This window comes from Schistocerca cancellata, chromosome 5 (assembly GCF_023864275.1).
Source record: "Schistocerca cancellata isolate TAMUIC-IGC-003103 chromosome 5, iqSchCanc2.1, whole genome shotgun sequence".
Taxonomy (NCBI): Eukaryota; Metazoa; Arthropoda; class Insecta; order Orthoptera; family Acrididae; genus Schistocerca; species Schistocerca cancellata.
This window is the reverse complement of record NC_064630.1, coordinates 492642726-492669664: the sequence shown is the minus strand read 5'-3', so window position 1 is coordinate 492669664 and position 26939 is coordinate 492642726. Positions and strand designations below refer to the sequence as shown.

At 39.8% G+C, this 26939-nt stretch overlaps 1 protein-coding gene across 2 annotated transcripts in view; it reads left to right on the top strand.

Annotated features, from left to right (window-relative positions):
- Positions 1–26939, top strand: part of LOC126188309 (PAN2-PAN3 deadenylation complex subunit PAN3) — a 141983-nt gene that overhangs the window by 83042 nt on the left and 32002 nt on the right. For both annotated transcript variants that reach the window (XM_049929903.1, XM_049929902.1), the window contains exons 8-10: positions 150–523; positions 17794–17933; positions 22005–22208. In XM_049929903.1, coding sequence (XP_049785860.1) covers positions 150–523; positions 17794–17933; positions 22005–22208 — 718 coding nt within the window. The remainder of the gene's footprint in view (positions 1–149; positions 524–17793; positions 17934–22004; positions 22209–26939) is intronic.

Sequence of the window (26939 nt, the reverse complement as noted above, 5' to 3'; positions counted from 1 at the left end):
CTGTACAAACCAAAATTTTTCAGTCACAATTCCCACTTTTCATAGTAGGGACTGTATATCTGTCTGTACCTCTATGTGACACTCATTTTTTTATGTATATAATGTGGAAAAAGCTCTTCACTGAAACATTTCCTCTTATAATTTTTCAGCAATGATATTCGTTTATGATTACCATCCTGGTGCAGAGACAATGATGGTAAAGCATTTCACCCAAGTGGAACCGGTGAATGGTTACTGTGATCCCTTCTCAGCAGACCCATCAGCACCACGACCATACAGTCATCAGAAGAATGCTTTATTACGCCAACAACTTCCTGAAAATGTAATCTGGAATTATATCATGCAGTTAACATCAGCTTTGAGAGTAATACACTCTGCAGGACTGGCTTGTCGAACACTTGATCCTACAAAGATTTTGTTAACAGGCAGATCAAGGCTTCGTCTTAGCTGTCTTGCCATTGCTGATGTATTGTCATTTGACCCTACAGCTACAAACCCACTGCATCTCATACCACATTATCAGGTACATTTCAGTTACACTTTCTTTCTCTATAGGTCACATTTGTACCACCACTGTTGGCATGTTACGTTTTAGTAATGTAACAATTCACACCAATAACAGTGTGAGTAGTAATGCTTTGCATGTAATTATATTATGTTGTATCCTAGATTTAATAAGTTTGTTATTGTTTTTTATTTTTGAAAAATACATTAGAAACATAATACATTTAGTCAACGATACTATTAATGATTTTCCTGTTCATAATTTTCTGGCACCTCCACCTCAAAGAGATTCGCAAAGTGTTGAATTATTTGTAGATTTGATGCTCAGGCAATGGAAACCAGCAATTCACACAAGAGGGTTCCCTTATCTAAAGCCTCTTCCTTGTCATGGGACCATGCACATCCCAACACTGCCAGCCTAACTTTCGAAATACTTTCAGAACTTGGATTTGCAGTATTGAAATATTTTGCATGAAGTCCTGAAATTGCTCGTGATTACCATCTCTTTCATATGCTTTGAATGTGTGTTAAAGAGGTCAGTGAGTTTACACTGACCCGCATATTTAGAGTGTTGTGCTATAATTATAGAGGAATAAGCAAGCTCATGAGACACTTGAATGATTGTACGAAGCATAATTATCACATAAAAATGCTGTAATTATAATCTTCTATGTTTGTATGGTTAAATCTGATTTGGATTTGGGTTAAAGACTTAAACCAAAGGCCCTGTCTATACATTGATGATGATCTTGGGTGTAGATATCTTGACATTGTGGGGAGCTGCGGGGAACTGTAAGATCCTTCTGAATAGGTAATATAGTCCTAAGTAGCTGCTCAGGTAGCAAGAGTATGTGCAGTGTGCACACGATAGTTTTCAGGGTTTCTTTATATTGGGCAAGCAGTTAAATATAGTACTTAAGGAACCATGTGTAGTTCATTTCGGTTTTAAAAAGGTGAACAAGCATTATTGTATGCCAGACAAAAAAAATTTAAGTCAGATATTAATTAGGTGCAGAAGCATTCATAGCAAGTTTCCAGAGGTACTGTTTCTCACTAATGATGATAACACAAATAAACACAATCAACAGTAGTGAAATAATCAGTTCAGACTGGAATATCTACCTAAAGACTGAGCAAGTCCCCAACAGTGACAGCACATTTATTACCATAAAAACTCCATAATGTCTAATGAAATAAATACTGAGGCAGAATGCAAGATAATCTGGCTGAAGATAAGGGCAAACCTGAAATAGTAGTTGGATGTTACTATCATCTATTCACATCACGATCTAAGTAGTGGAACACTTCAGAGAAAACCTGGAAAATATTGCATGTTAATCCTCCGACCATGCAGGGGCAATATGGGGAGGTTTCAGTCTACCTTCTATATAGACTAGGAGATGCACATACATATGTTTATAGAGTTATAAGCAGGGACGAAGAATCTTCTGACACAGTACTCAAAATATTTTTCAAAAATATCTATGATGTTCAGTTAAAAGTTAAGAAAGGTATAAATATATTTCTGCCACCCTAGTGCAGGAGGAGAATTAACAGAAACTACCTGAACATTCACCAACAAACATTTAGTTGCTTGGAAAAGAAATTGGAGAATCAGTAGCAGAAATTCAGATTTTTGCAGTCCATGTGATAGATAATGAGTGATGGGAAAGACACATCACTTCAGTAATAATTCGAGAAAGTTTATACAAAAACAGAGAGAGCTGCATAGAAGATTCCAATGAAACAAACCCTTTTTGGCAAATAAAAACTGTGCAAAATCAAAACACGTGGCAAGACAGCTTGTGAGAAGCATTTAATTAGGTTGGAAGCAAGGTCTTACCTCTTGAGATCTCAAAAAACTGGTAAGTTAAGGTCTTGTGTTTAAATCAGTTAGTGGAACATAGTCTGTCCACATTGTTTTGACCTTGGTGGTACTGAAATGAAAGATGATAAAATGGATGAATTAGTATTCTTCTCCAAAGATGTCCATAACTCAGTTCCTGTGTTAGACCATTGCATGGATGAGAAGTTGATAGATACAGAAATAAGTGAGCACAAAACTGAATAACTGCCAAATTGCTTGATAGAGGAAAGGGCACCGAATCTGATGGAATACCCATTAGATTTTATTCTAAATATCTGAAGGAACTGGCTTCTCTGCTAATGCAAGTTTGCCATAGGTCAGTGGAACAACAATGTGTATCATGTGACTGGATTAATTCACAAGTCTATCCAATATATAAGAAGGTTCGAAAGATATATGAGCAAAATTATAGACCTACATCATTAACTACAATTTCTTTTAAAATTATGGAACATATACTATTCTCATGTGTGAGGGAGTCTGGGGACTAGACAACTGCTATTCTCATGGCCTCTGCCAGCATCAGTCATGTAAAAGCCATCTTGTTCAGAAGGGTGTAGATAGAACAACTCAGGTTGACATCGTTTCTTGACTTGGAGAATGCCTTAAGTACAGTTCCACATTGTTCCCTAGTATACAGAATAAGTGCATTTGGTATATGATGTGTGATCAAAAAGTAATTAGAATTTTTTTTTTAATTTTGGGGCTTTACATATCCAGTTTTCAATTTTTTAAGCATTTTCAATTGTTTTGAATATTAGTTTATTGTTGACACTCGGAAAGATTATATGTGTTTTCAAATGCTTGGCTAACTTTTGCTTTAAAAACAGATGGATTTAAGTAATAGCTTTGAATTTTGCTTGAAAAATCGAATAAAGTGCAGCACTGCATTCAAAATGTTGACTCTGGCTTTTGGCAAATCTAATGTGAGGAAGACGAGAGTTTACAATGTTTCAGAGAAGGTCGAGAAGATGTTGAAGGTGAAACCACTCTGAATGCCCTAGCACATCAATTACTGACAACAGTTTGGAAGAAGTAAAGAAAATGGTTCTGGGAAATCACGGTCAGAGAGGTTGCTGATGATATTGGCTTATTCTTTGACTTATACAAAATGATTTGTGCACATGTTTTGGGCATGAAATGTATAATAGCGAAGTTCGTTCTGATATAGTTGAACTTTGACCAAAACCAATATTGTGTAGACTTCCTCAGCAATTTCTGAATGAAGATGACAGCAATTCACAACTTATAAAGAAGGTAATAGCAGGTGTTGAAACATGGGTATACCGGTATGACGTCAAAACGAAGGCCCAGTCGTCCCAGTGGATACCGTTGAAGAGCCTATACCAAAAAAAATTCGACAAGTTCGATCGCATGTGAAGCTTCTTCTCATTGTTTTCTTTGATTAAAATGCTTCACAAGTTTCCACGTCATGGTCATATGGTCAATAAGGAATACTACCTGGAAGTTATGCGCTGTTTGTATGAAGCAGTCTGAAGAAAACAATCTAAATTTTGTCAAACCCACTTGCTGACATGGCATCATGATAATGCTCCCCCTCACACCTCAATGCTAGTTCATAATTTTTTGGCAAAAAACAAAACCATTATGTTGCTTCAGCCACTATATTCACCAAACATGGCTCCCTGTGACCTCTTTCCATTCCTAAGACTGAAGAGAACCATGAAAGGACGTTGTTTTGCCACTACTGATTCGATAAAAAAAGAGTTGCTGGAGAAGCTGAACACCATAATGAAAAAGTGAGTTCCAGACTGCTTATAAGATTGTAAAAAGCGCTGTATTATATCTGAGGGGGATTACTTTGAAGGAGACAAGATTGGTGGCGATGAATAAAAAAAAAAAGATTCTTTAAGAAAAACAAAAATTCCCGTTATGTTTTGATCACTCCTTGTACTTCAACAGAATGCAGAAAATTTGTTATATATAGGTAAACTGAAGACAGATTTGTTGGAAAGTTTGTGTCAAAGTGCACTGCATTCATAAAGGAAACCACAATGACACCCTAGTGTGATCAGTTCTAGAGTACTGGTTCAGCATTTGAAGTGTTCATCAACTGTAGGCAAGATGGCAGACATGAATAAATCCCAAGGTGCATGCCTAGGAGCATTAATGGTTGGTTGAGCCCATGGAAAATGTAACTGAGCCCTGGCTCAGAGTGGTTGCTTCTGGCAGTCTTGGAACTTTTAGGTCCTGGGTATTTTATGAGATCATGGCTTTAAGAGCACAAACATGGGTCCAATTAGCAGTATATAAGGTATTCTTGCTGCTAGGTGTACAAAATGTTTGATTAGTCTTGACAGATCTGTAATAGCTTTGATTCTGACTCAAGCAGGGAGATTTTTAATTTGTCAGCTTTTGTAAACTGATTGAAAATACATTTATGGATTGGAGTGATTTTGCAAGAAAATCCGTGGTGTAGGTGATAAGTACTGGAATTGGTCATCCGAGATTGGTATAAGTGAATTGGCCATGATGACAAATATGAATACCTACCAAATTTCTTGCAGTGGTATAAGTTTGCAATGGACAGTTCTTTTTTAAGGGCTTGCTCCTAAGTCAATCAAGATCGTTTAAAATTTGGACATCCCCATTGTTCTAATTAGTTTTGATTCTGTTGGGTTGATTGAATTTTTGTCATTTTCTGCCAGGCTTTTCTTCTTGTATCTCATCTGATAACTGTTTACTAATCAGAATTTTTGTGTTTATACACTGTTTGTTGAAGCAGTTGGCTATCTGTGTAGTTTTAATAGCGTTATTCAGAACATTCTGCACAGAGCACATCTACAAAATGATTATGGAATCTTTTTTTTTTTTTTTTAAATTTGTAGCAGCATGAATAAATTTTGGTATATTGTTGATTCTCCTTGTTAATACAGTCAGTTCTTTGTCAGAGGATAAATAGCTGAAAACAAGAGATTCCGACTTACCACTGACGAGAGGTATATTGTGGCCATGAGGGTACCTTATTTTAGCTGATGAGAGGGACTGGACACTTTTTCTGGATAGAGGACCCTTTACTCTACAGCGTATGTAGTGCATTATTTTGTGAATGGTGTGATAGTATTTAATTTTCTTTAAGAAAGTTCTTTTGTTGTATGTTACACCATTAAATGAGTCTAAACTGTTTCCATTTTATGATGTTGTTGGCATCAGATATAAACAAACATTTATTTCTGCATATAACACATACAGAACAGTTACAAGTATGAGAAAGTAAGAGTCACTTTGATGAGAAGCATGGAATAATCTAGAACTTTCAAGTCGAAGAGAAACTAGGATAATACACTGGAATTGCAGTTACATGGAATGTTTGTCACTGTACATAGGTGCTTTCCGGGACAGAATGACGCACTACATGAGTGCCCTCCCTATTGCTAATGACATCGTAGATTAAACTTCATTTGTTGTTAAAACTGCTTTTTGAAAGCTGATGTTACGCTGCTTGAGTCAGTGACCCCAACAGTTGTGAGGTACAATCTTTGGCATGTTTTCTTTTTCAAGGCACCTGTGTCCATCATGTCTTCTGGTGATTGTGCTGTACGGGAACATTATCTAGCACTGTATTGTCATATTTTGCTTGTGTGGATCGTGAGGTGTTTGCAGTATCCAATGTGTTGAAAAATGTCGGTTTGATTGGTCCATCATGACGGTGGCAGGTACATCATTGATTCCAATTCAGAATTTGTCATTGCCTCTGCTAATCACTGCCTACAGTCCATCATATGGTGCCTGTAATGGTTAGCATACTGCATCATTATGTAAGAAAATGTGTTTGCAATTGTCGAGATCTATGAACACAAAATGAGTGTCTTCTAAACTGACTTCTGTCCTGGGTGCTGTTGGTCTGAGTTGTTGTATATGCTTCCGTAATCTAGTAGTAAAGTCTGATACAGTGATTGTATCGTCTGCTGTGCTGTGCAAGAATTCTTCAGCCAGATGTAGCATTTGCCCATATACTAGTTCTGCTGCCAAAGACTTCACATCACTTTTGAGTGATGCCCATAGACCGAGGAGTACAGTAGGTTGTGCCTCCATACAATTCGGCATTGCTTGACGTTGCAGAGTTGCTTTTAGTTGTAGATGCAGACACCTGATTCTGGTATTTGATGCAGGATAGCCTGTGGTGCCTGAATGCTTTGTGCATAATGATGTAGCTATGTAGCTAATGCTTTAAAAAGATAAGCCTGAAATTGCCACCCTTGGTCAATGGTTATTCGCAGTGGCACACCAAATCTGTTGCCCAATCCACAAAAAAAAATGTTTGCACTATGGTTTCAACTGTGATATCTTTCATGGGGAATACCGTATTTACTCGAATCTAAGCCGCACTTTTTTTCCGATTTTTGTAATCCAAAAAACCGCCTGCGGCTTAGAATCGAGTGCAATGCAAGCGTAAGTTCTGAAAAATGTTGGTAGGTGCCGCCACAACTAACTTCTGCCGTCGAATATATGTAATATTTGTAATTTGATTTTCTTTATGGACATGGAATGGATAATTGTCCTGTGCCCCCTCACACCAAATACACATTACTGCATGTATAGTGCTGATAGATGCAGGCATGCTTTGTCGGCACAAAGATAAATACTGGCGCCAAGACTTCTGCGTCAGTAAATAAATTAAAAAAAAATGTGGAAGACGAGCTTTTTTTTCTCCGCCCCGAGTTTCGACCACTGCATTTTCATACATTATCCAACGAAGTAAATACAAATTCCATATTGTTCATCTTCGAATGTAGTAGAATTTCAATGTACTACGAAAATCCGACTGGCAAGACTGTTTGGGATGTTTTTCAATACGGCCAACTCTACGTTCTGAATTTTTTCCTACCTGTGAGAAGAGATGGTTGCTAATAGTAACCTGATGAAATGTGAATCACAAGCAGTATTCTCTTCACCATTCACCATAAGAATAATACGAATGTAAACATTTTGCCATGTATTCTTCCGTGTTTGTTGCTATCTCATTTAAATCCTGTCTGCCTAATAAACTACGAAATTAGAGTGAGACAACAGGAAACGCGGAAGAATATACTTATAGTGCCATGTTTATATTCGTATTATTCTTATGCCTAATAGTGAGACAGTCAGAAATGATGCACGGCAACTGACTATATTTTTAAATCTAAGATGACTCTAATTTCTGTGCAGAATTTGATGTACTAAAGAAGCGGCCGCAAAGATTTTCAAACGGAGAAAAATTTTCGCCTAACTCTCGTTCAGAACATGTTCTATCATACGCAGCCTATTATTTGGTTCTTGTTGATCATTCTCAAAGGAAGCAGCAGTGTCTTGCCATTGTTTCGCTAATGAGACGATTCGCCTCTTTTTAGTTGTAAGCGGCGGTAGCGCGCACAAAAGCAAGCCATGCCACGAGCGGCGACAGGCCATAAACACGCACTATCAGAATGCAACAAACAATGCATGACACAGTACAGTGATGCATTTTCAGCTTAGAGTGACGTAAACACCTATAACAGAGAAAACGGCACTTATCAGATCAAAGTAAAATAAGCAATCGACTCAACCAGACGAAGCACGTGAAAAAGGAAGGGTACCCGTATAAATACGGACGGAGCGCCTGACGCATGGCAATGGCTACCTGGTAAAGCTTAACTGCTAAGCTTACGACTCGAACCAAACTACTGTAGCTGTATCGTCATTCATTCGACCTAAATTGTGTCATATTACAATGGACCAACTTTGTTTCGATTTGGAGGTGCGGCCTAAAACCTTTCTCTCCCCTTGAATTTCGAGTCTCAAATTTCAGGTGCGGCTTAGATTCGGGAAATCTTTTTTTCCTTTATTTCGAGTCTCATTTTTCAGGTGCGGCTTAGATTCGAGTGCGGCTTAGATTCGAGTAAATACGGTACTTCAGGCCACCTGGTGAATTGATCCACAACTTTGAGACAATAACTATTGTCTTCTGAGACTGTGAGCGGGCCTGTGGCATCCACACGTTTGGAACATTGATTCAGGAGTATAAATGCACCTAATGGTGCCCTGATATGCTGCGTGAACTTGTTCGTCTGACACGCTGTGCATCGCTTGGCAAATGTTCAGCAATCTGCATGTAGTCCAATCCAGAGAAAACTTTGCTTGACCCGTCTGAGAGTGCCTCCTACTCCTGGATGTGCCAGATTGTGTACTGACGCAATTGCTTGTGTTCAAAATTCTTGCTGCACAGATGGACGTGTGTTCACTCCAGATATGTCACAATTTAATACATTTGCTTAAGGTGTCGCAATGTGTTGCAACTTCAATCCTCCCGGTTGCTTCAATTAATTGCAGAACTCCTAGTCATGTTGGTTCGCCCATGCGAGGGTATCAGAATCAGTGGCAGCTGCTACAGCTTTGACACATGAGCATGTGTCTGCTGTAGCCTTCACAACCTTCTCACATGAGAGTGTGTCCGCTGGCACATTCAGCTTTTTTTGTACATACACAATTCAGATAATGAATTGGCTAATGTAATCTAGATGACGTAGCTGCCTCTGAAATTCTTCCTTCTGTTTTACAGTGAAAGCACAAATTAATAGCTTGTGATCAGTATAAATAATGAACCATCGGCCTTCTAATGAATGCCTGAACTATTTGATTGTGGAATAGGCGGCATATAATTCGCAGTTGTAGGTTGCTCATCATTGCTGCGAAGGTGACAATTTGTGACTGGAGAATGCAATGGGCTACCAATAATGCTTGATCTGCTATTGCTGCACAGCACCAACAGCGTTAGATGAGGTGTCAACCTTAAGCACAAGTGGAGCATGCACCACTAGGTGTGCCAAATGTGCAGCTCCTCTAATTACTGCTTTCAAAGCATTAAAAGCGTCATGCACCTCGCTTGTCGAATGCACCCTGTCGCTTGACTTTGGTGTGCCCTTAAGATGGTCATTCAGGGGAGCAGTTATCAATGAATGATTGTATATGAATCTTTGATAAAAATGGCGTGCGCTCTGATTGTAACAGGGCGAGGGTACTTGCTTATGGCTTCTACCTTACTCTGTGGTGGCATGTACGTCTTTCATGTAAGCAAGAAACTGCACTTTCCTTGCTCCGAAAATACACTTTGAAGGATTAATCACCAAGCCTTGTGGACATAAGCAATCAAATACCTGTGCCAGATGCTGTAAATGTTCTTCTTCTGATGCACATACCACCAATATGCCATATATGTAGACATAACAGAAATCTGAGTCCCTAGTGATCTCATCATTGAAATGGGGGAACATCTGTGCTGCATTGCACCAGCCAAAGGGCATCCTAGTGAACTCAGATAGGACGAACTGTATTGTCATGACTGTTTTGGGAATATCTTCTGTAGCAACAGGGACATGATAGTATGCCCGGGCCAGATCAATGGTGGAAAATACACTCTTATTATGAACACTGGAAGTAGCCGAATCAGTACCTGGTGTGGCACTGGGTACTGATCTGGGATGTTACTCGCATTGAGCTGACGGTAATTGGCACATGGATGTCATCCGCGTTTTTGTTAGGTACCACATGAATTGAGGCTGCCTAGCTACTATTCGAAACTTTGCAAATGCCTAGAGACAGCATGCTGTGAAATTCCTGCTTCACAACTTTCAACTTCCCTGACATCAGACATCTAGGCCAAATGTGAGTTGTTGAGCCTGGTGTGGTCAAAGTCTGATGCGCCATTGTTTGTTTAATTGGCGGGAGAGCAGGCGACTGATGCTCGATTTCAGGAAGGTCTTTCAGTTGTCATGTTTATGACGTACTTCCTGCGACCATATGTACCATGATTGGCGTGACACAACACACCATCCCTAGAGTATTCAGGTTTGTAGTTGAATCGATCAGCTGCGGGCGTCGTAGGTCATGCACCATATCATAAAAGGATAAGAAATCGGCGCCAGTGACAGGTTGTGATATATCAGCTACTGTGAACTGCTGCTCAAATGTATGGCATAATCCGAGTTTAAACAATAATATGACCTGACCATAGCTCCGACGTGGTAGCCGATTTGCCAGGTATACTGACACTTCTGCCCCATTTCTACTAGGTATTGTAACTTTGTGTTGCGGTCTGTAACAAAAAGTCAATGTGTACTACTGATAGAAGTAGCTGTTGTTGCTATGGTTTCCGCTTCATGTTTTCTCTTGCATGGTGGTGTACAGTTCCATGTGTGGTAGCCGAATGTCTTGTGATACCAGTAGATACTTGGTGCCAATGGTGAGTGGGTGTGAGGTCATGATGTCTGGTGGTGCAGTCGCTGGCTGGTGTGTACTGTTTGTAATGTGGCTACCTGCATGGTAAGTTCTGCTAATTGTGACTGTAGCAATGCTAGTGCCGCTGCAGGCAAGTTCTGTCATAGCGTCAGTGTTTATATGTTCTGCAGGATACATCTCAGCGATCCTGTCCGCTGTCTGCTCCAGTGCATTTAGTCACCTGCGCACATTGTCAAATTTTTTGAATGTCTGAGGGTAATTGTGACAACCAAATACTGTGCAGCATGTTGCCGCTCACTGCATTGCTTGCCAGTGCGTGCAAATGGCATAAAAGTTGTGACGGTGTGCAGTCGCTGAGCTCCTCGGTCCTCAAAAGCTTCTCTAGTCGCTTCACCTCTGACTGTCAGAAGCATGTCACCACTGCATTCTTGATTGACACATTGATTCGTGTCTGGCAGTGCAGCTAGAATATCCTGCACTAATGCGGCTAGGTCCTCTGTAACTGATGTGACCAGTTAACTATATTTCATTTCATCTGCTGAGATCTGCACAAGAACGAACTGGCTTTCAAGCTGCGCGAACTGCAATACTTGGCCAGAACAGCGAAGGCTTAATACTAACCCTTGTAATGGCACTGCTCACAGCTGGTTCTGTGGTGACCAGCGAGTTGTCCATTTTCATGTGAGAACGTGTGTGGGATGGCTAATGTGGAAGTGACAGACATTCACGTTGCGATACATTGCAGAATGCTGAAACCGGCCCAGTTGTGCTGTGGTGCTATCATGTCAGGGTCACCAAATATGTGGACATCAGATAGAACCACACATTTATTTCCACATATAACACATACAGATCAACTTAAAAATATGAGAATGTAAGAGTCATGGTGATTAGAAGCATGGGATAATCTAGATCTCAAAAGTCAAAGAATAACTAGGATAATACATCGGAATTGCTGTTACATGTAATGTTTATGTGTAGCTAAACACATTTGTGGGGACAAAATGACACTATAATGTAATGCCTGTAGTATGATGATGGAGGAGGGATCCTTTTGTGTGGAATATTTTGCAAGATATGTTGCTATACTGAGGACTTTTGACAGAAAAAAGTCTCTACATAATCGTGTACATTCACTGTAGTAATTTGATATGTGCCCTAAGAAGTGTGATGACCACTGGTATTAATGTTACATATTGTATTACTTTACAGACAATTCATTTCAACCACAGAACCTTTGTTAATGACACAGTTGTAGACACTATGTGATCAAAAGTATATGGACACCATCAAAAACATAAGTTTTTCACATTAGGTGCATTGTGGTGCCTCCTTCTGCCAGGTACTCCATATCAGCAACCTCAGTAGTCATTAGATTTTGTGAGAGAGTCTACTGGGGCATTCCGCAGAACTCGTGGACTTCGAACGTTGTCAGGTGATAGGGTGTCGCTTGTGTCATATGTCTGTAAGCGAGATTTCCACACCCCTAAACACCCCTAGGTCCACTGTTTCCGATATGATAGTGAAGTGGAAATGTGAAGGGACACTTACAGCTCAAAAGCATACAAGCTGACCTCGTCTGTTGACTGACAGAGACTGCTGACGGTTGAAGAGGGACATAATGTGTAATAGGTAGACATCTATCCAGACTATCACACAGGAATTCCAAACTGCATCAGGATCCACTGCAAGTACTATTACAGTTAGGTGGGAGGTGAGAAAACTTGGATTTCATGGCTGAACGGCTGCTCATAAACCACACATCACGATGGTAAATGCTAAACGACGCCTCGCTTGGTGTTCGGAGTTTAAACATTGGGTGAAATTCGGAGACATTTTTTTTAAAAAGCAAATGTATTAAAACAAAATACAAATGAAAATGAAAATCTTTTTCTATATAAGTAGTGGTATCTTTCAAGAGTATATTATTTGATGTAATCCCCTTCAGCCATGATGACTGCCTCCAATCTTGTTCTGAAGTGATCGGACACACTCTTTGAAACAGCACTACAGCTCTGTCCATATTCACGAATGCTGCTTCAATAGCAGTGCATAGAGATGCGACATAGGGTGAGTCAACTATGCTCCAAACATAATAATTGAAGGGCTCAAATCTGGGCTATTCGAGGGCAAGAACTCCTTCGATCTGAACATGTCAATCTTATCTGAGAGCCAATTTTGGACTAAATGGCTTGTATGAGGTCCTCCTCTGCCTTCCGACCCATTGTCCGCTTGCTAACATTCATTACTGACACCAATTTCCTCAGCGATATCCTCGGGTCCCCTGAAATCGGTGCCTAAGCCTTTTCGATGAGTGCCGCAGTTTGTGACACACGTTTCTTCGAATGAGGTTTCCATGCCGGGTTAGTGGAACCGTCCCCAGACTTCTTCAAAGCATTGTACTTTGTCACAATATCATAAATAGTTTATCTCAGGTACCCAAAGAATCAAACTATTTCCTTGGGCAAACACTCGGCATGAAGACTTTCAATAATTGCAGCTCTTCAGTTTTACTCCGCACTTGTTCATAGCTTCTTGGCTATTTTGAGGTTCTGACTTTACTAGATGCGTATGGCTTTCAAGAATGCCAATCGCACCTCCAGCAGATCTGCAATATGGCAGGAAATTCAAATTGAAATTTGTCCGTATTTAAGTGCCACACCCTGTACATTTAATTTATGTTTGTTGTGTCTTGCAAATGTCAAAATAATGTTTATACATTGTGATATATTTATTGTTGCCAGTAAACATGTTGATTGAAACTTAAGGGTCAAATCTCTCCTTACTGCTTCCAAACCCAATGTCACAAAAAATACTATATGTTTAATAATAATGTAAGAAATGCAGGCTAGAAGCTATTTGTGACACTTACTGAGAGAAGATATAGTTGATCTCCTTACATACCTGCTTTTAACAAGATACCTTTAATCCTGCATATTTACATTTTTGGTTTACTTATGTGTGTTTATGTTGCTCTTTCTATTATGTTTACACCAAGTGTAAATGGTGCTACCAATATCAGGAATGAAGCTAGTCTCAGAATGAGGGAACAGAATATGTGAGGTCCCACAAGAAACAGTACTGAATCCACTTTCATTTTTAACTTGGATATATGATCTAGCAAAACACAGGTCACATCAGTTTCATAGTAAACAGTTTTAAGTCCCACACAACGCAGTTTCAGACAAGCAAAAGGCATGCTAGAATTTGAAATAGACATGATGGTCACATGCTAAATGAAACACTACAGATATCTGGATAGCAAGTGAAAATATATCAGCACACAGAAAAATTAGCTAAGTAGTGCAGTTCAGCATCTTTTGTTTATAAAAGCCTTTCTCATTGTGCTGAACTAAAGATAAAGATTTTGACTTATTTTGCATATTTTCACCCCTTGTTTTATAGAACAATGTTCTGGGGGCAGTGCATTGAAAGCAAATATAGTGTTTGTTCAGCAGAAGTGGGTTGTGAGAATATTGCATAAATTAGATAACCATATATCTTGCAGGGATCTCTTAATGATCTTCTAGTTCTTACACTCTCTTTTCCATATCTTTATTCCATAATGTTTTTGTTGCTTGTAAGAAAAATCAGTTTTAGTTAAAAATATAATTTGCACGCTCACAGTACAAAGTAATACTATCTTGTAGATTTTGTCCTCTTGTTTAGGGTACAGGGTGGAGTTACATGCTCTGCTGCAAGGGTATTCAAGAATCTCACATCTAACACAAAGCCAGAAATTGGTATATTCTATTTGCTGAAGTAGGTAATTTTTCTAAAAGGATACCAATGCAAGCAAGTAAATGTTAAACCATCAGTAGGTGATAAGCCGCTAACATTGTTCTCCAAATAAGATACTTCCAAATTCTTGTTTATATCAAAGTAAAGGTAACAGTTAGGAGATTTGCTCTATTTTTGAGAACAGGGGCTTATTCTACAAGTAGAAGAAAATTACTAAATCCAGTATGTAAGTTTAATGTATCATCATCATCATCATCATCATCACCATTATCATTTTCTTCTTATTCTTTCATACATTTAAAGGGTAGTGAGTATCAGAGATAGTCACTATATAAATGAGAACTCTGACTTACTGTACATAGTTTCTTCTAAATATAACTATACACTCCCCAAGCATTCCGTACGTAAAAGTTAACAATATTTGTGCCAAGATGAGTTGTGTTTGTACTCATATTTAGTCCAGTTCATAACACCATGGTTTTAAACTTATAAATCAAATCTATTAACTGCATTTCATCAGGGAAAAAACATTGTTATTGGTCAGTAGAAGTGAAAAATGTGCTGTTTTGTCATAAAAATACACGAGACTGCCCATATACTAAGGAACATTTATTCTGGTGTGTTAAAAGCAAGGCATTACTGTTCTTTGAACCCACAACTGTACCATTAGACAATGGCAGAATTCAGCAAAAAAAAAAAAAAAAAAAAGTTGTGGCAATGAACAAGCAATTTACAAGAGGCACTTTCCTATTCTTCACTTAAAAATATAATGTAAGAGTTCTGACACACAAGAGTCAAGGCTCATGCAGCAAATCTGTGTAGTTATCGGCTATATTTTTAGTGAGATTGCATTTAAAATAAAACCTATTGCAAGCTGAGGACACAGTTTAGAGATTACTTTTGTTGTTGTTGTTGTGGTCTTCAGACCAGAGACTGGTTTGAAGCAGCTCTCCATGCTACTCTATCCTGTGCAAGCTCCTTCATCTTCCAGTACTTATTGCAACCTACATACTTCTGAATCTGTTTATTGTATTCATCTTTTGGTCTCCCTCTAAGATTTTTACCGTCCTCGCTGCCCTCCAATACTAAATTGGTGATCCCTTGATGCTTCAGAATATGCCCTACCAACCGATTCCTTCTTCTAGTCAAGTTGCGCCACAAATTTCTCTTCTCTCCAATTCTATTCAATATCTTCTCATTAGTTATGTGATCTACCCATCTAATCTTCAGCATTCTTCTATATCACCACATTTCGAAAGCTTGTATTCTCTTCTTGTCTAAACTATTTATCGTCCATGTTTCACTTCCATACATGGCTACACTCCATACAAATACTTTCAGAAACGACTTCCTGACACCTAAATCTATACTCGATGTTAACAAATTTCTCTTCTTCAGAAACGCTTTCCTTGCCATTGCCAGTTTACATTTTATATCCTCTCTACTTCGACCATCATCAGTTATTTTGCTCCCCAAATAGCAAAACTCATTTGCTACTATAACCGTCTCATTTCCTAATCTAATTCCTGCAGCATCACCTGATTTAATTTGACTAGTCCATTATCCTAGTTTTGCTTTTGTTGATGTTCATCCTATATCCTCCTTTCAAGACACTGTCCATTCCGTTCAGCAGCTCTTCCAGCTCCTTTGCTGTCTGACAGAATTACAATGTCATTGGCAAACCTCAAAGTTTTTATTTCTTCTCCATGGATTTTAATACCTACTCCGAATTTTTCTTTTGTTTTGTCTACTGCTTCTCAATATACAGATTGAATAACGTCAGGGATAGGCTACAACCCTGTCTCACTCCCTTCCCAACCACTGCTTCCCTTTCATCCCCCTCGACTCTTATAACTACCATCTGGTTTCTGTACAAATTGTAAATAACCTTTCGCTCTCTGTATTTTACCACTGATTCTGAATTACTATTATTACTATTATTATTATTAAAAGAAACATCAATGCACAGTTTGTCCCTGTGCTGTTAGGAGTTCTTTTGTCAAATTCAAAACTGCTGTGCTGTCTCACGGCAAGTTGTGGCATTCGATCCTTGAAGTTTCAACAACAGCTTTGTAGAAAATCAAGAGCGCCAGCATTGCAGCAGCATGTATCCTGGCTGCAAATGTAACAGTATATGTCTGACACTCGTCGGACACTGACAGTGGAGCGGTGGGACATTGTCAAGCTTTTTGAGTCTTCTGTTGTTAGTGGGCCACAATTCGTCGAATTCATCGCGAATACCGAGATATGGGTTCCCATTTGCTCCTCAGCAACGATGCCCCACTCACAAATTGTTTTAAAGTTTTTGGCCAGCAAACAGATCATAGTCCTGGCTCCCCTGCCATATTCATTGGATTTGGCCTCAGTCAACTTCTGGTTATTCCCCAAATTGAAGCTGGCATTGAAAGGACACTGTTACAATGCACTTAAGGACAACTGAGAGCATTGTTCTGCAGTACCAAATGCAGTACTAAAAAAAAGAATTACATTTCATTATCAGTGGGTATTTCATTTAAAGCTAAAACAGATTAACAGCACACAAAAATGAAGTCAACTGAAAAGGATAAGGCAGACTATTGAGAAACCAGGAAAGAGAGATACATATAGAATACAACAGATCATAAAATGTAACAATGCAGCTGAACATCTGAAATCATATGTCTGGATTATTATGTTACATAACATTCATGTGAGAGATTAGAATTTGTAGGTAACAGTAATTATGGAGAAATAGTTTTTATGTCCTGTTATAACTAGGGATCTTCCTTTGTAAAACACACAGAAGTACTGTATTAGGAGGTTGAAAAGAGAAGTTGATTGATTATGTCCATACATACGGGTGGGGGGGGGGGGGGGGGGGGAATTGTAGATTAGAGGGGGAAAAAAGTGCCACTGAGGCAGTGCAGTCAGAGGGATTGGTGGAAGCTGTGTTTACTAAAGTACTGGTGATACTTTTAGGTTTCATATTATTTTCTTGTGTTATTAGCTTCATTTGGATTGCCATCGAAAAACAGAAGAAAAATGTAAAATTAAAAGAACAAACTACAAAGATTTGAAGTTAACCTTAACATAGCAGGCAAAACAATAAATTATATTTGCATTATATTATCCCATTCCATTTGAGACAATGACAGTGTATAAAAATGAGTAATATGAAGACTAGAGTACATTTACTGTGTAATTTATATTTCATACTAATTTGTCCAAATCGAAGGCAGCTTACCAAGGCATTAAGAAAGGAAAAGCAAACTCCTTCACCCCATCCCCTCCTCCTCGTCACCCCCATCCTTTCTTCCCTTGCGATGCACTAGTTTACTCATTATAATAGATTGCGTAATAGATTTGGAACATTTTGTGGTTGCGTAAAACCGATCAAACAAATTTAATACTGGATTTTCATTGTTGTAGAATGTAAACTCTAAAGATCTCTGTAACAGCATAATGCATTCTGTTTTATGGTTTGACAGCAAGAAGATCTAACTGCCTTGGGAAAACTAGTGCTTGCACTGGGATGCAGATCACTCATGGCAATACAACGAGAGAATATTCAGACATCATTGGATCTTGTAACTCGTACCTATTCATCAGATCTCCGTAATCTCATCATGTGAGCAGCAGATAAGTTTTTTTTTTTTCTATTTTCTCATTTAGTGTATGATGAAGAGGTTAGGGAAATTGCTTTTGTATGCAAAATAATCAAGTTTAATATTGTGGAATGGATGGATTGCTATTCACCATGTTGAGGAGATGTTGAGTTGTAGAAAGGCACAATAAAGAGACTGCTGTACATTTGAACTTTTAGCCACAAGGCTTCCTTTCCAGTGGAGAAAGTAGTGTGTGTGTGTGTGTGTGTGTGTGTGTGTGTGTGTGTGTGTGTGAGTTGTTCTTGTGTGAATGTGTGTGTATGTCTTCTACTTTAAAAAAAAGGCCTTGTGACTGAAAGCTCAGTTGTATAGAAGACTTTTTGTTGTGGCTGTCTGCAGCTCAATGTGTCCTCAACTTTAACTATCATTGCCAAAAAAGTTACAATGTCTGTAAACAACATTGGAAACAATGTTACATATGTAGATTTAGACAGACAGACAGTAAATGTCATCTTTGACAGTGTTGTGGTAATGTAATTTAGAAGATAAAAAGTTGAACCATAAATATGATGGAAGCAAACAAGAAAGACATTAACACTAAATTGAAAAACTGTGCCTTCATAACAGTATACATTAATAAACACACACAATAAAATCAGTACTTTAAGAGTTATCAAATGTGGAAAGTGATACAGAAACCAATTAAAAGAAAGAATTAACATTTGTAACAACAGAATATGTGAAGTACATAGGCAATCTCAATAACATAAAAAGGACTGAATAAATACAGGAAAACTGAGGAATATGAAGAGACAGACAGTGTGGAATGTTTCCAGAATGAAATTTTCACTCTGCAGCGGAGTGTGCGCTGATATGAAACTTCCTGGCAGATTAAAACTGTGTGCCCGACCGAGACTCGAACTCGGGACCTTTGCCTTTCGCGGGCAAGTGCTCTACCAACTGAGCTACCGAAGCATGACTCGCGCCCGGTCCTCACAGCTTTACTTCTGCCAGTATCTCGTCTCCTACCTTCCAAACTTTACAGAAGCTCTCCTGCGAACCTTGCAGAACTAGCACTCCTGAAAGAAAGGATACTACGGAGACATGGCTTAGCCACAGCCTGGGGGATGTTTCCAGAATGAGATTTTCACTCCGCTGCAGAGTGAAAATCTCATTCTGGAAACATCCCCCAGGCTGTGGCTAAGCCATGTCTCCGTAGTATCCTTTCATTCAGGAGTGCTGGTTCGCAGGAGAGCTTCTGTAAAGTTTGGAAGGTAGGAGACGAGATACTGGCAGAAGTAAAGCTGTGAGGACCGGGCGCGAGTCGTGCTTCGGTAGCTCAGTTGGTAGAGCACATGCCCGCGAAAGGCAAAGGTCCCGAGTTCGAGTCTCGGTCGGGCACACAGTTTTAATCTGCCAGGAAGTTTCAGTGTGGAATGTAGTGGAAAACTGTGAGGATTATGTGAAGTTTAGAAGAGGACAATATTAAGCTGTGTTTGGTCATTTAAGATTAATTAACGACTGTGAGCTAGATGTATGTTGATTTTAGGGCCTCCAACAGATTGAGTTTTTGGCCTGTGTTAGCTAAATGAAGGACATGGGACTGTGGCTGGTAGTTGTGGTCCTCACTCAGTACCTGCTCAGCAAATGTGGATTCAAATTCTGCAACCTCCTGCTGTATTCGTGTTCAGCCAGCTTAATTGCTTTATCTGTGCCTGACTGACCAGTATAAAACGTATCACAGACAGGACAAGTAATTTTGTATACCACACTATTTGCTAGTAATTGGGTCTTACCTTTGCTATTGAAAATACACTGGGCTGTGGTGTTCTTCACATAGTAGGAAATACTATGGTTGCAGGATTTCAGTGTATTTGCTACAATCTGTGCTACCTGTCCTTGGTGTGCTAATGTACACATTCTGCAGACAGTGGAAGAGGCAGCATATGGATCATAATTGTTTTCTTTTAGTTTATTTCTGTATAACTTTCCATGTTTAATACCTCTCAAAGTAATCTCATCATGTACTAGTTTTATTTTACTTGGTTTGTTTATTTAATGTAAATTTGTATATAGCCACAATATAGTGTTAATATTTTTCCTTTTTGCTTCCTTTGCTTTATTTATTGTTAAACATTTTACCTTTTAAATTGTTTTACCACCATACTGTGTGTTTTTGCCTCAGTCTAGATGGGTAAAATATTTTCTAAAGTTGTTTACAAACATTGTATCTCCTTCGGAGATGGCTAGTCTGATGATGGACTTGTAACCTGAAAACCAGCTAACTCAATACATTAATCCTGTAGAATATAAGCTTAGTAATGATTTCCATTTATTATAATGTTGGTCCACCAAGGACTGACAGAAGAATTAGTTGACATGTATTTTTTAGTGATGGTAGTTTATTAATGTTGTTTGGATCTATAAATAATTACTTCTGTGTTCTACAATGATTTGCAGAAGAGCTTGAACTACTGTATCTCTTCCACTGGTAATTCGATTATATGCCTTCTGGCTATTTTTGTAGTAGGCCAACCAACAGTTGGTCAGTTCGCTCTGAAGATGCCCGGAAAATATGCCACATGAATATCAGTGGTGGAAATGTAATTTGTATGGCTGAACACTTGAGATTTAATGGATCAGTCAGTGTACTGGAAGAAACATGAAGATACACTACAGTATTGCTGTTATGAAGTAATTGTGTATCTTTGAAAGATGATACACTATTTAGTATTATGACCTCTAGCATTTTCTTCTAAGCAAAAAATACTTGCTTACTGGTGGTGAAAGCATTTCACACATTGCATTCTCCCAGAATTTATGCGTTTTTGTATAACCTATAAATGTTCATACATGGCCTTTCAGTTCACATTTATTTTTACTTTTAGTTTCCTTAGGTTTCATCATTTCGATTTTTTTCTCATTTTCTAAAAACGATCATGCATAAAAAATACCAAGAAACTGGAACCTGTACCCTCTACTCAATGCTTCTGTTGCATTAGAATTAGCTTCTTCTTCTTCCTCTTCTTTCTTTGTTTCTTTCTTGTTTTCTTCATCTTCCTCCTTATATTTGACTATATTTTTGCCAATAACATTTTGTTCATTGAGTTCAGAATACTACACTAGTTATTATCATTCATACTTTTACTGTGAAAATATGCTTTTATTTAAGAATATGCACCTCAAGTCATTATCTGATGTGATGTGTGTGGAGGTGGATATTCATAACTATTTGGGAAGAAAAGAGTGTTAGGATGCAGCCTGACTAAAACAAAGGTTTAGTCAATAGGAGACCTCCTGACGTATCAAGAAATAGTACATTTTGGATGTGGGGGGTGGAGGAAGGGGAATAAAGTGGAACCAAGGTCTGACAACAGCATGTATTGCCAAGTGGATGTAGCTTAGAATAATTGATATGAAGAGGCACACAGAGGACAGATTAGCATGGAGAACTGCATCAAATAGGTCTTTGGACTGAAAGACACTACCACCACCTCAAGGTTTTGTTGGAATGCAAGATACACTTTGTTTTTTCCCCTTGGGCAAACTATAATACTACCTAACTTTTAATGAATCGTTTTTAAATTAATTGTAGGAATGGCAAATATATAAGTGAAAATAAGCCAAACCTCTGATAGAAAACAGAAAAAAAGAAAAGGGACATAAAAAAGAAGCCAAAAAAGTAGTAGTGTGAAACACAAAATAAACGTCTTGCTTCCTCATCTTCTACTGTAGATTTGTGTTTCCATTGTGCTCCCTCTTGTTCTATTTCAGTGTTGTCTTACATCCTTACTATTTTTGTTGTTGTATATTGTAATTTTTGCTCATTGTCTACTCTCCTTAATGTAAAAATATGCTTCACTTTGCACTAGTGTCCACTAAGGTCTACTTTGTGGTGTTGAACTGTGATAAGTTTTTGACATCTAAGTATCTAAAATTATTTCTTGAGCTTAGTGATGGTAATAGGAGGAAGGAGCATTTACATGTTTTCTCCTGTGTTTGCTTTATCTGTGTTTATGCTAAAGTTCAATTAGAAATCTAAATCTGGTTTTAAGAAGTGGCCATATACTTGTATTTTTATCATTTCCTGCTAGGTATCTGCTGAGTAGCCAGCAGCAACAGCAGCAACCTCGGAATGTAACAGATTTGATGCCAATGATTGGGGCACGTTTTTACACCCAACTAGATGCGGCACAAATGAAGGCAGATATACTGGAGAATGAACTGGCAAAGGAAATGGAAAATGGCCGCTTGTGCCGGTTACTCGTCAAGTTGGGCACCGTAAATGAACGTCCAGAGTAAGTTGTATCAGGTTTTTGTATGCAGGAATTTTCTATGCTGTGTTGAATAGAGAAATAAATGCTAGTTAAATCAATTTTTTTTTCATCCAGAGTGCATGCAGATTTGAAACTTCCTGGCTAATTGAAACTGTGTTGCAGACCGCAACTCTAACCTCACACCTATACCTTTAGCTAGCAAGTGCTCTACCTAATGAGCTATCCAAGCATGACCTGCCCTCATAGATTCATTTCCACCAACACCACTTCTCTTAACCATCCAAATTAGGATGACATTTCAACTCTGTCAGAGAGAGCAAAGGGCTTGGGAGATCAGTTGAATGGCATTAATAGTGCCTTGAAAAGAGGTTATAAGATCCCTTAGGGGGAGTCACATCGCCTGCATCTTCTACTGTAGATTTGTGTTTCCATTGTGCTCCCTCTTGTTCTGTTTCAGTGTTGTCTTTCATCTGGGCCCGGCTCTTGCAGCGCTACTTCTCTTTCTGTGCTGCAAGTCCGTCCTTGTAGTATTCTTTTTCCCCTCTGCCTCTCCATTGGGTGGTCTTCGTGGTGCTGATCCTGCTGGATTTAGTTTTCGGTTTTGGATGCTCGTGTTTCCTGAGCTGGAGAATGGTGGGCACCACCAGTCCTTCATAACCATAAGCCCTGGGCATGCTTCAGCAAACTCCATGTTGCACGGTGGTGGAACGTTGTGTGTCGCAGGGAATGGGGCTCTTGCCTTAGCCACCCAGATCAGGAGGATGGTAGAAACCTCTATAAAAAATTGCTCAATGTCAAGGTGTGCTGCACACCAATGAACTGTATGGCTGCTGAAGTGGAACAATCATTAGCAGGCAACCTCTGGGCAACCTGCTGCACTTCAGTTGTATAAGTGGGGCTCTGTGTGGACGGGCATCCAGAACCTAGCTGTTCATGGGAACACAATGAAGAATCTCAAACTTCTTCTCCTGGCGGCTGCAAGGCCCCAGCACCCTCTTCAGATGGAAAAGGTTATTGCAGTGCAGAGAGATATGACCCCACATTTCTTTCCTCTCTATGTAGTGGGAAGAGTGACAAGCCAGTTGTCTGTGAGCAAAACTCTTCATCAAATGCTTGATATGTACTTGGACTGATGGGGATACCTTTACTGCAGCAAAACCATTATTTTTTGTTGAAAACATCAAAGACAAATTTGGTGAAGTTGGGTCTGGGAAAAATGCAGAATGGTTCGTTGTTAGTAATAACTTCCTCTGCTGCCCAATCTATAGCTCTTCAGGCATGTGACTGTCTAGGTGACATACTTATAACTATTTCCTCACACAAAGTGTTGAACATGGCCCAAGGAATCATCTTCCACAGAAACCTCACTCTCCAAACAGATTAACTCCAGATTAATCTCCAGTGGTGAAGCATACACTTTATCAGGCATACACTTTATCAGATTAGTACAAAAAGAGCCCAAGGAGAAATGTACAGATACAGGTACCTTTATCTTAGCCTTTGAAGGGTATGTCCTCCTGGGGAAAGTTAAGGTCATAGTGTACAGGTGTGATGTGAAACCGTTTGTCTCACCACCTACGCTGGGCTTCAGATGTTTGTTTTGGGCACAAGTCATCCCACAGCATGGCAGGACCCAAAATGCAGCAACTGTGGATGATCATTCAATGAAGGTTCGCTTGTTAATATCCACATTTGTTTGTCACCATCCTCCTCCGCATTTACCAGTTTTCAAGAAAGAAGATCCTGGTATACAAATCTCTGGACCACCTGTCTTATACTGAGATGCTGAATCGCAGAAAGGCACAATTAAAAGACTGTCAGAAAGTTAGCTTTTGGCCAACAAGACTTTTGTCAGAAGTTGACAACATACACAAGCGCACACACTCACGTAAATGCAACTCGCACACACTTGACCATAGTCTCTGGCAGCTGGAGTCAGATGTCTGGCTCACCATACACATACGCACACACTCGCACAACGCCATACATCTGGCTCCTGCTGCCAGAGACTGTCGTCATGTGTGTGCGAGTTGCATTTGCGACTGTGTGTGTGTGTGTGTGTGTGTGTGTGTGTGTGTGTGGTGTCTATTTCTGACAAAGACCTTGACCGATAGCAAACTTTCTGATAGTCTTTGTGTTGTGCCTTTCTGCAACTCAGTACCTCTACTATATGGTGAATAGCAACTATCCTTTTCATTATTTCGTTACATTCCATCCTGGTGGATTTTGCATTGTTTGAGTTTGTCTTGTACCGAGGTACATCCTGTGGAAATTATTTTCAGTTATGTAAAAATCATGACCCCTCTGTACCTCATCCGTACCGAACCAGATCTCTTAGCACCCTCTGCTCTCATGGTTCATGCAGCACCTTCTTCGGGAACCACTAACCTGCACTTGACCAAAGAAGTGTTCTCCTTCTTTCGTGTCTACTGGTGACAAGGCTCTTTCTCTTGGGATCCCTCTCTTGAGCAACCCGCAGACCAGAGGCATGATGCCAAACAATGGCTGAGGGAGCCATGGCCTCTTGGTCCCAGGACTTCTCGCTCTTCGTCTGTCCATGTGCTCATTACAGATAGCCTCTTGAACAAATCTTACCCATCAGAGGTTAGAAAGGAAAAGAACAAGAGAAGAAGAATTGGGACAAGACTCCTATGATGCCCCCTCCAGGTCCGTCCAGATTCCCCCACTCTGTTGGATTCTGAGTTGATGATTTTGAATGTGGTTCCATCCCCACTGGTGACAGGCAGTGATTGTGTGGCATGACCAGTTCTCCTGGACCGTTTATGCCTCTCTCAGCCACTACGGTCATTCAGTGGAACTGTGATCGGTATTGCTGTCATCTGCCAGAACTACAGTACCTTACTTCCTACTCTTCTGCAGTTTGCTTTGCTGTCCAAAATATGCCTTCACTGATGGCAGTTCGCCAACAGTTGGTGGTTATTGTACATTCTGTTGGAACCATAATGGCCCCAAGAGCCATCTGGAAGCATCAGTACGTTGGTTTGCACAGAAGTCTTCAGTGAATGGATTCCACTTTGTACCATGTTTGAAACAATAGCCGTATGGGTGAAAACAATCTCAGGGATCACCATTTGCAATGTTTACCCACTTCCAGGTAGGCCACTTACTTATGTTGAACTGACCCCCTTAATCCAACAGCTTCCACCAATCCTTTTCTCCCATTGCTTTGGAACTTCAATGTCCATCACCCCCTGTGGGGAAGTTCCACTTTGTCTGGTAGGGGCTTTCTAGTTGACCAGCTTCTTGCAGATCATGATCTGTGCCTCTTCAGTGCCACTCATGGCATCTTTTCAGCGATCTCTTCCCCTTATATTGTGGCTTCAATATTGTGGTCGCTACATGATGACCTTTGTGACAGTGACCACTTTCCATTGATTTTGTTGTTTCTTTGCCACCACCAGACTGACTTAACTACCATGCTGTGCACTTCAAAGATCCAGCTTCCCTTTGTATGCCTCTGCTGTTACATTCAGCGCCTCCCTGGCAGATCATCCACACTGACTAACAAACATGCTGTGCACTTCAAAGATCCAGCTTACCGTTGTATGCCTCTGCTGTTACATTCAGCGCCTCCCTGGCAGATCATCCACACCACTGGTACTATTATCCCTCTTTCTACAGGTCCCCTCCATGGTCGACCATTGCTGTGGTAGACCATAGACATTACAATAGCTATTCTTGATCTCCGATGAGCCCTGCAATGATTCAAATGACATACTTTGCAGACCAACCTTATCACTTTTAAGCAACTTCATGCTAAGGCTCGCTATGTAATCACACGCAGTAAGAAGGCATGCTGGGAGCTTTAGGTCTCCACCCTCGGGATGTACGCCTATTCTTCTCAGGTGTGGGCCAAGCTCCATAGTCTTCTGGGCTGCCAATGATCCAGCTTTCTCTAAGCGTCAGCACCTTTTTGCAGCCTTTTCTTACATACTTAAAGTGTACGACACCACTTGGCATCATTACATTTTACTTTGACTGGGACTTTCGTAGCTCCCAGCTTACTTTTATTTGTCAGGTTTTATCCCACTGGTTATTGTGTGTTAGAGTCGGTACTTCACCTCCTACAGGTTCTGGGTTGAGTTTCACAACCTTCCTCATTGCCATAAATGGGTTAGTGACCTCTGTTAGGCTGCTAGTCACCCCTGCATAGTATTTGGAGGATTTTTGCAGCTGCAAAGTGCCATCTTGCAGGTCACTGCAAGGAGCCTTTCCTGTGATTTCCAGTTCTCTCCTACTTAAATGTGGGTCACGCTTTTGCTTTTCTGTCATCATACGATACTTTATCCTATCCTGACTCAGAACTGTACTTAGTTACCCAGCCCTGTACGTTGTAGCACAGCCTGTTTCATGGGCCTCCTTTTTTGATAAAAGCCTGACTTGGTTGCCTCATATTCATCAACTGAAGACTAACTGCATGCAGAAGCTTAAAGCTCTCTCCTTTCTTGTGCCTGGTGCTGCTCTTACCCATATTTACTGGGACCTGGTTTTGTCCCACTTGGACAATGCATGCCAGATTTATGGCTTGATGGCTCCTTGAGCTTTGAAATTGTTGGACACAGTCCATCATCATGCCATACGCCTGTCCACTGGTACCATCTGGACTTTCTGGAATATTCTCATAGACGGTCTCCTTGTTGAAGTGGAGATCTTATCTCTTCAAATTTGATGGCATCAGCTCTTGGTCTCCTAACCAATTGCAATTGGACAGTTCTCTGATCATCCCATGTA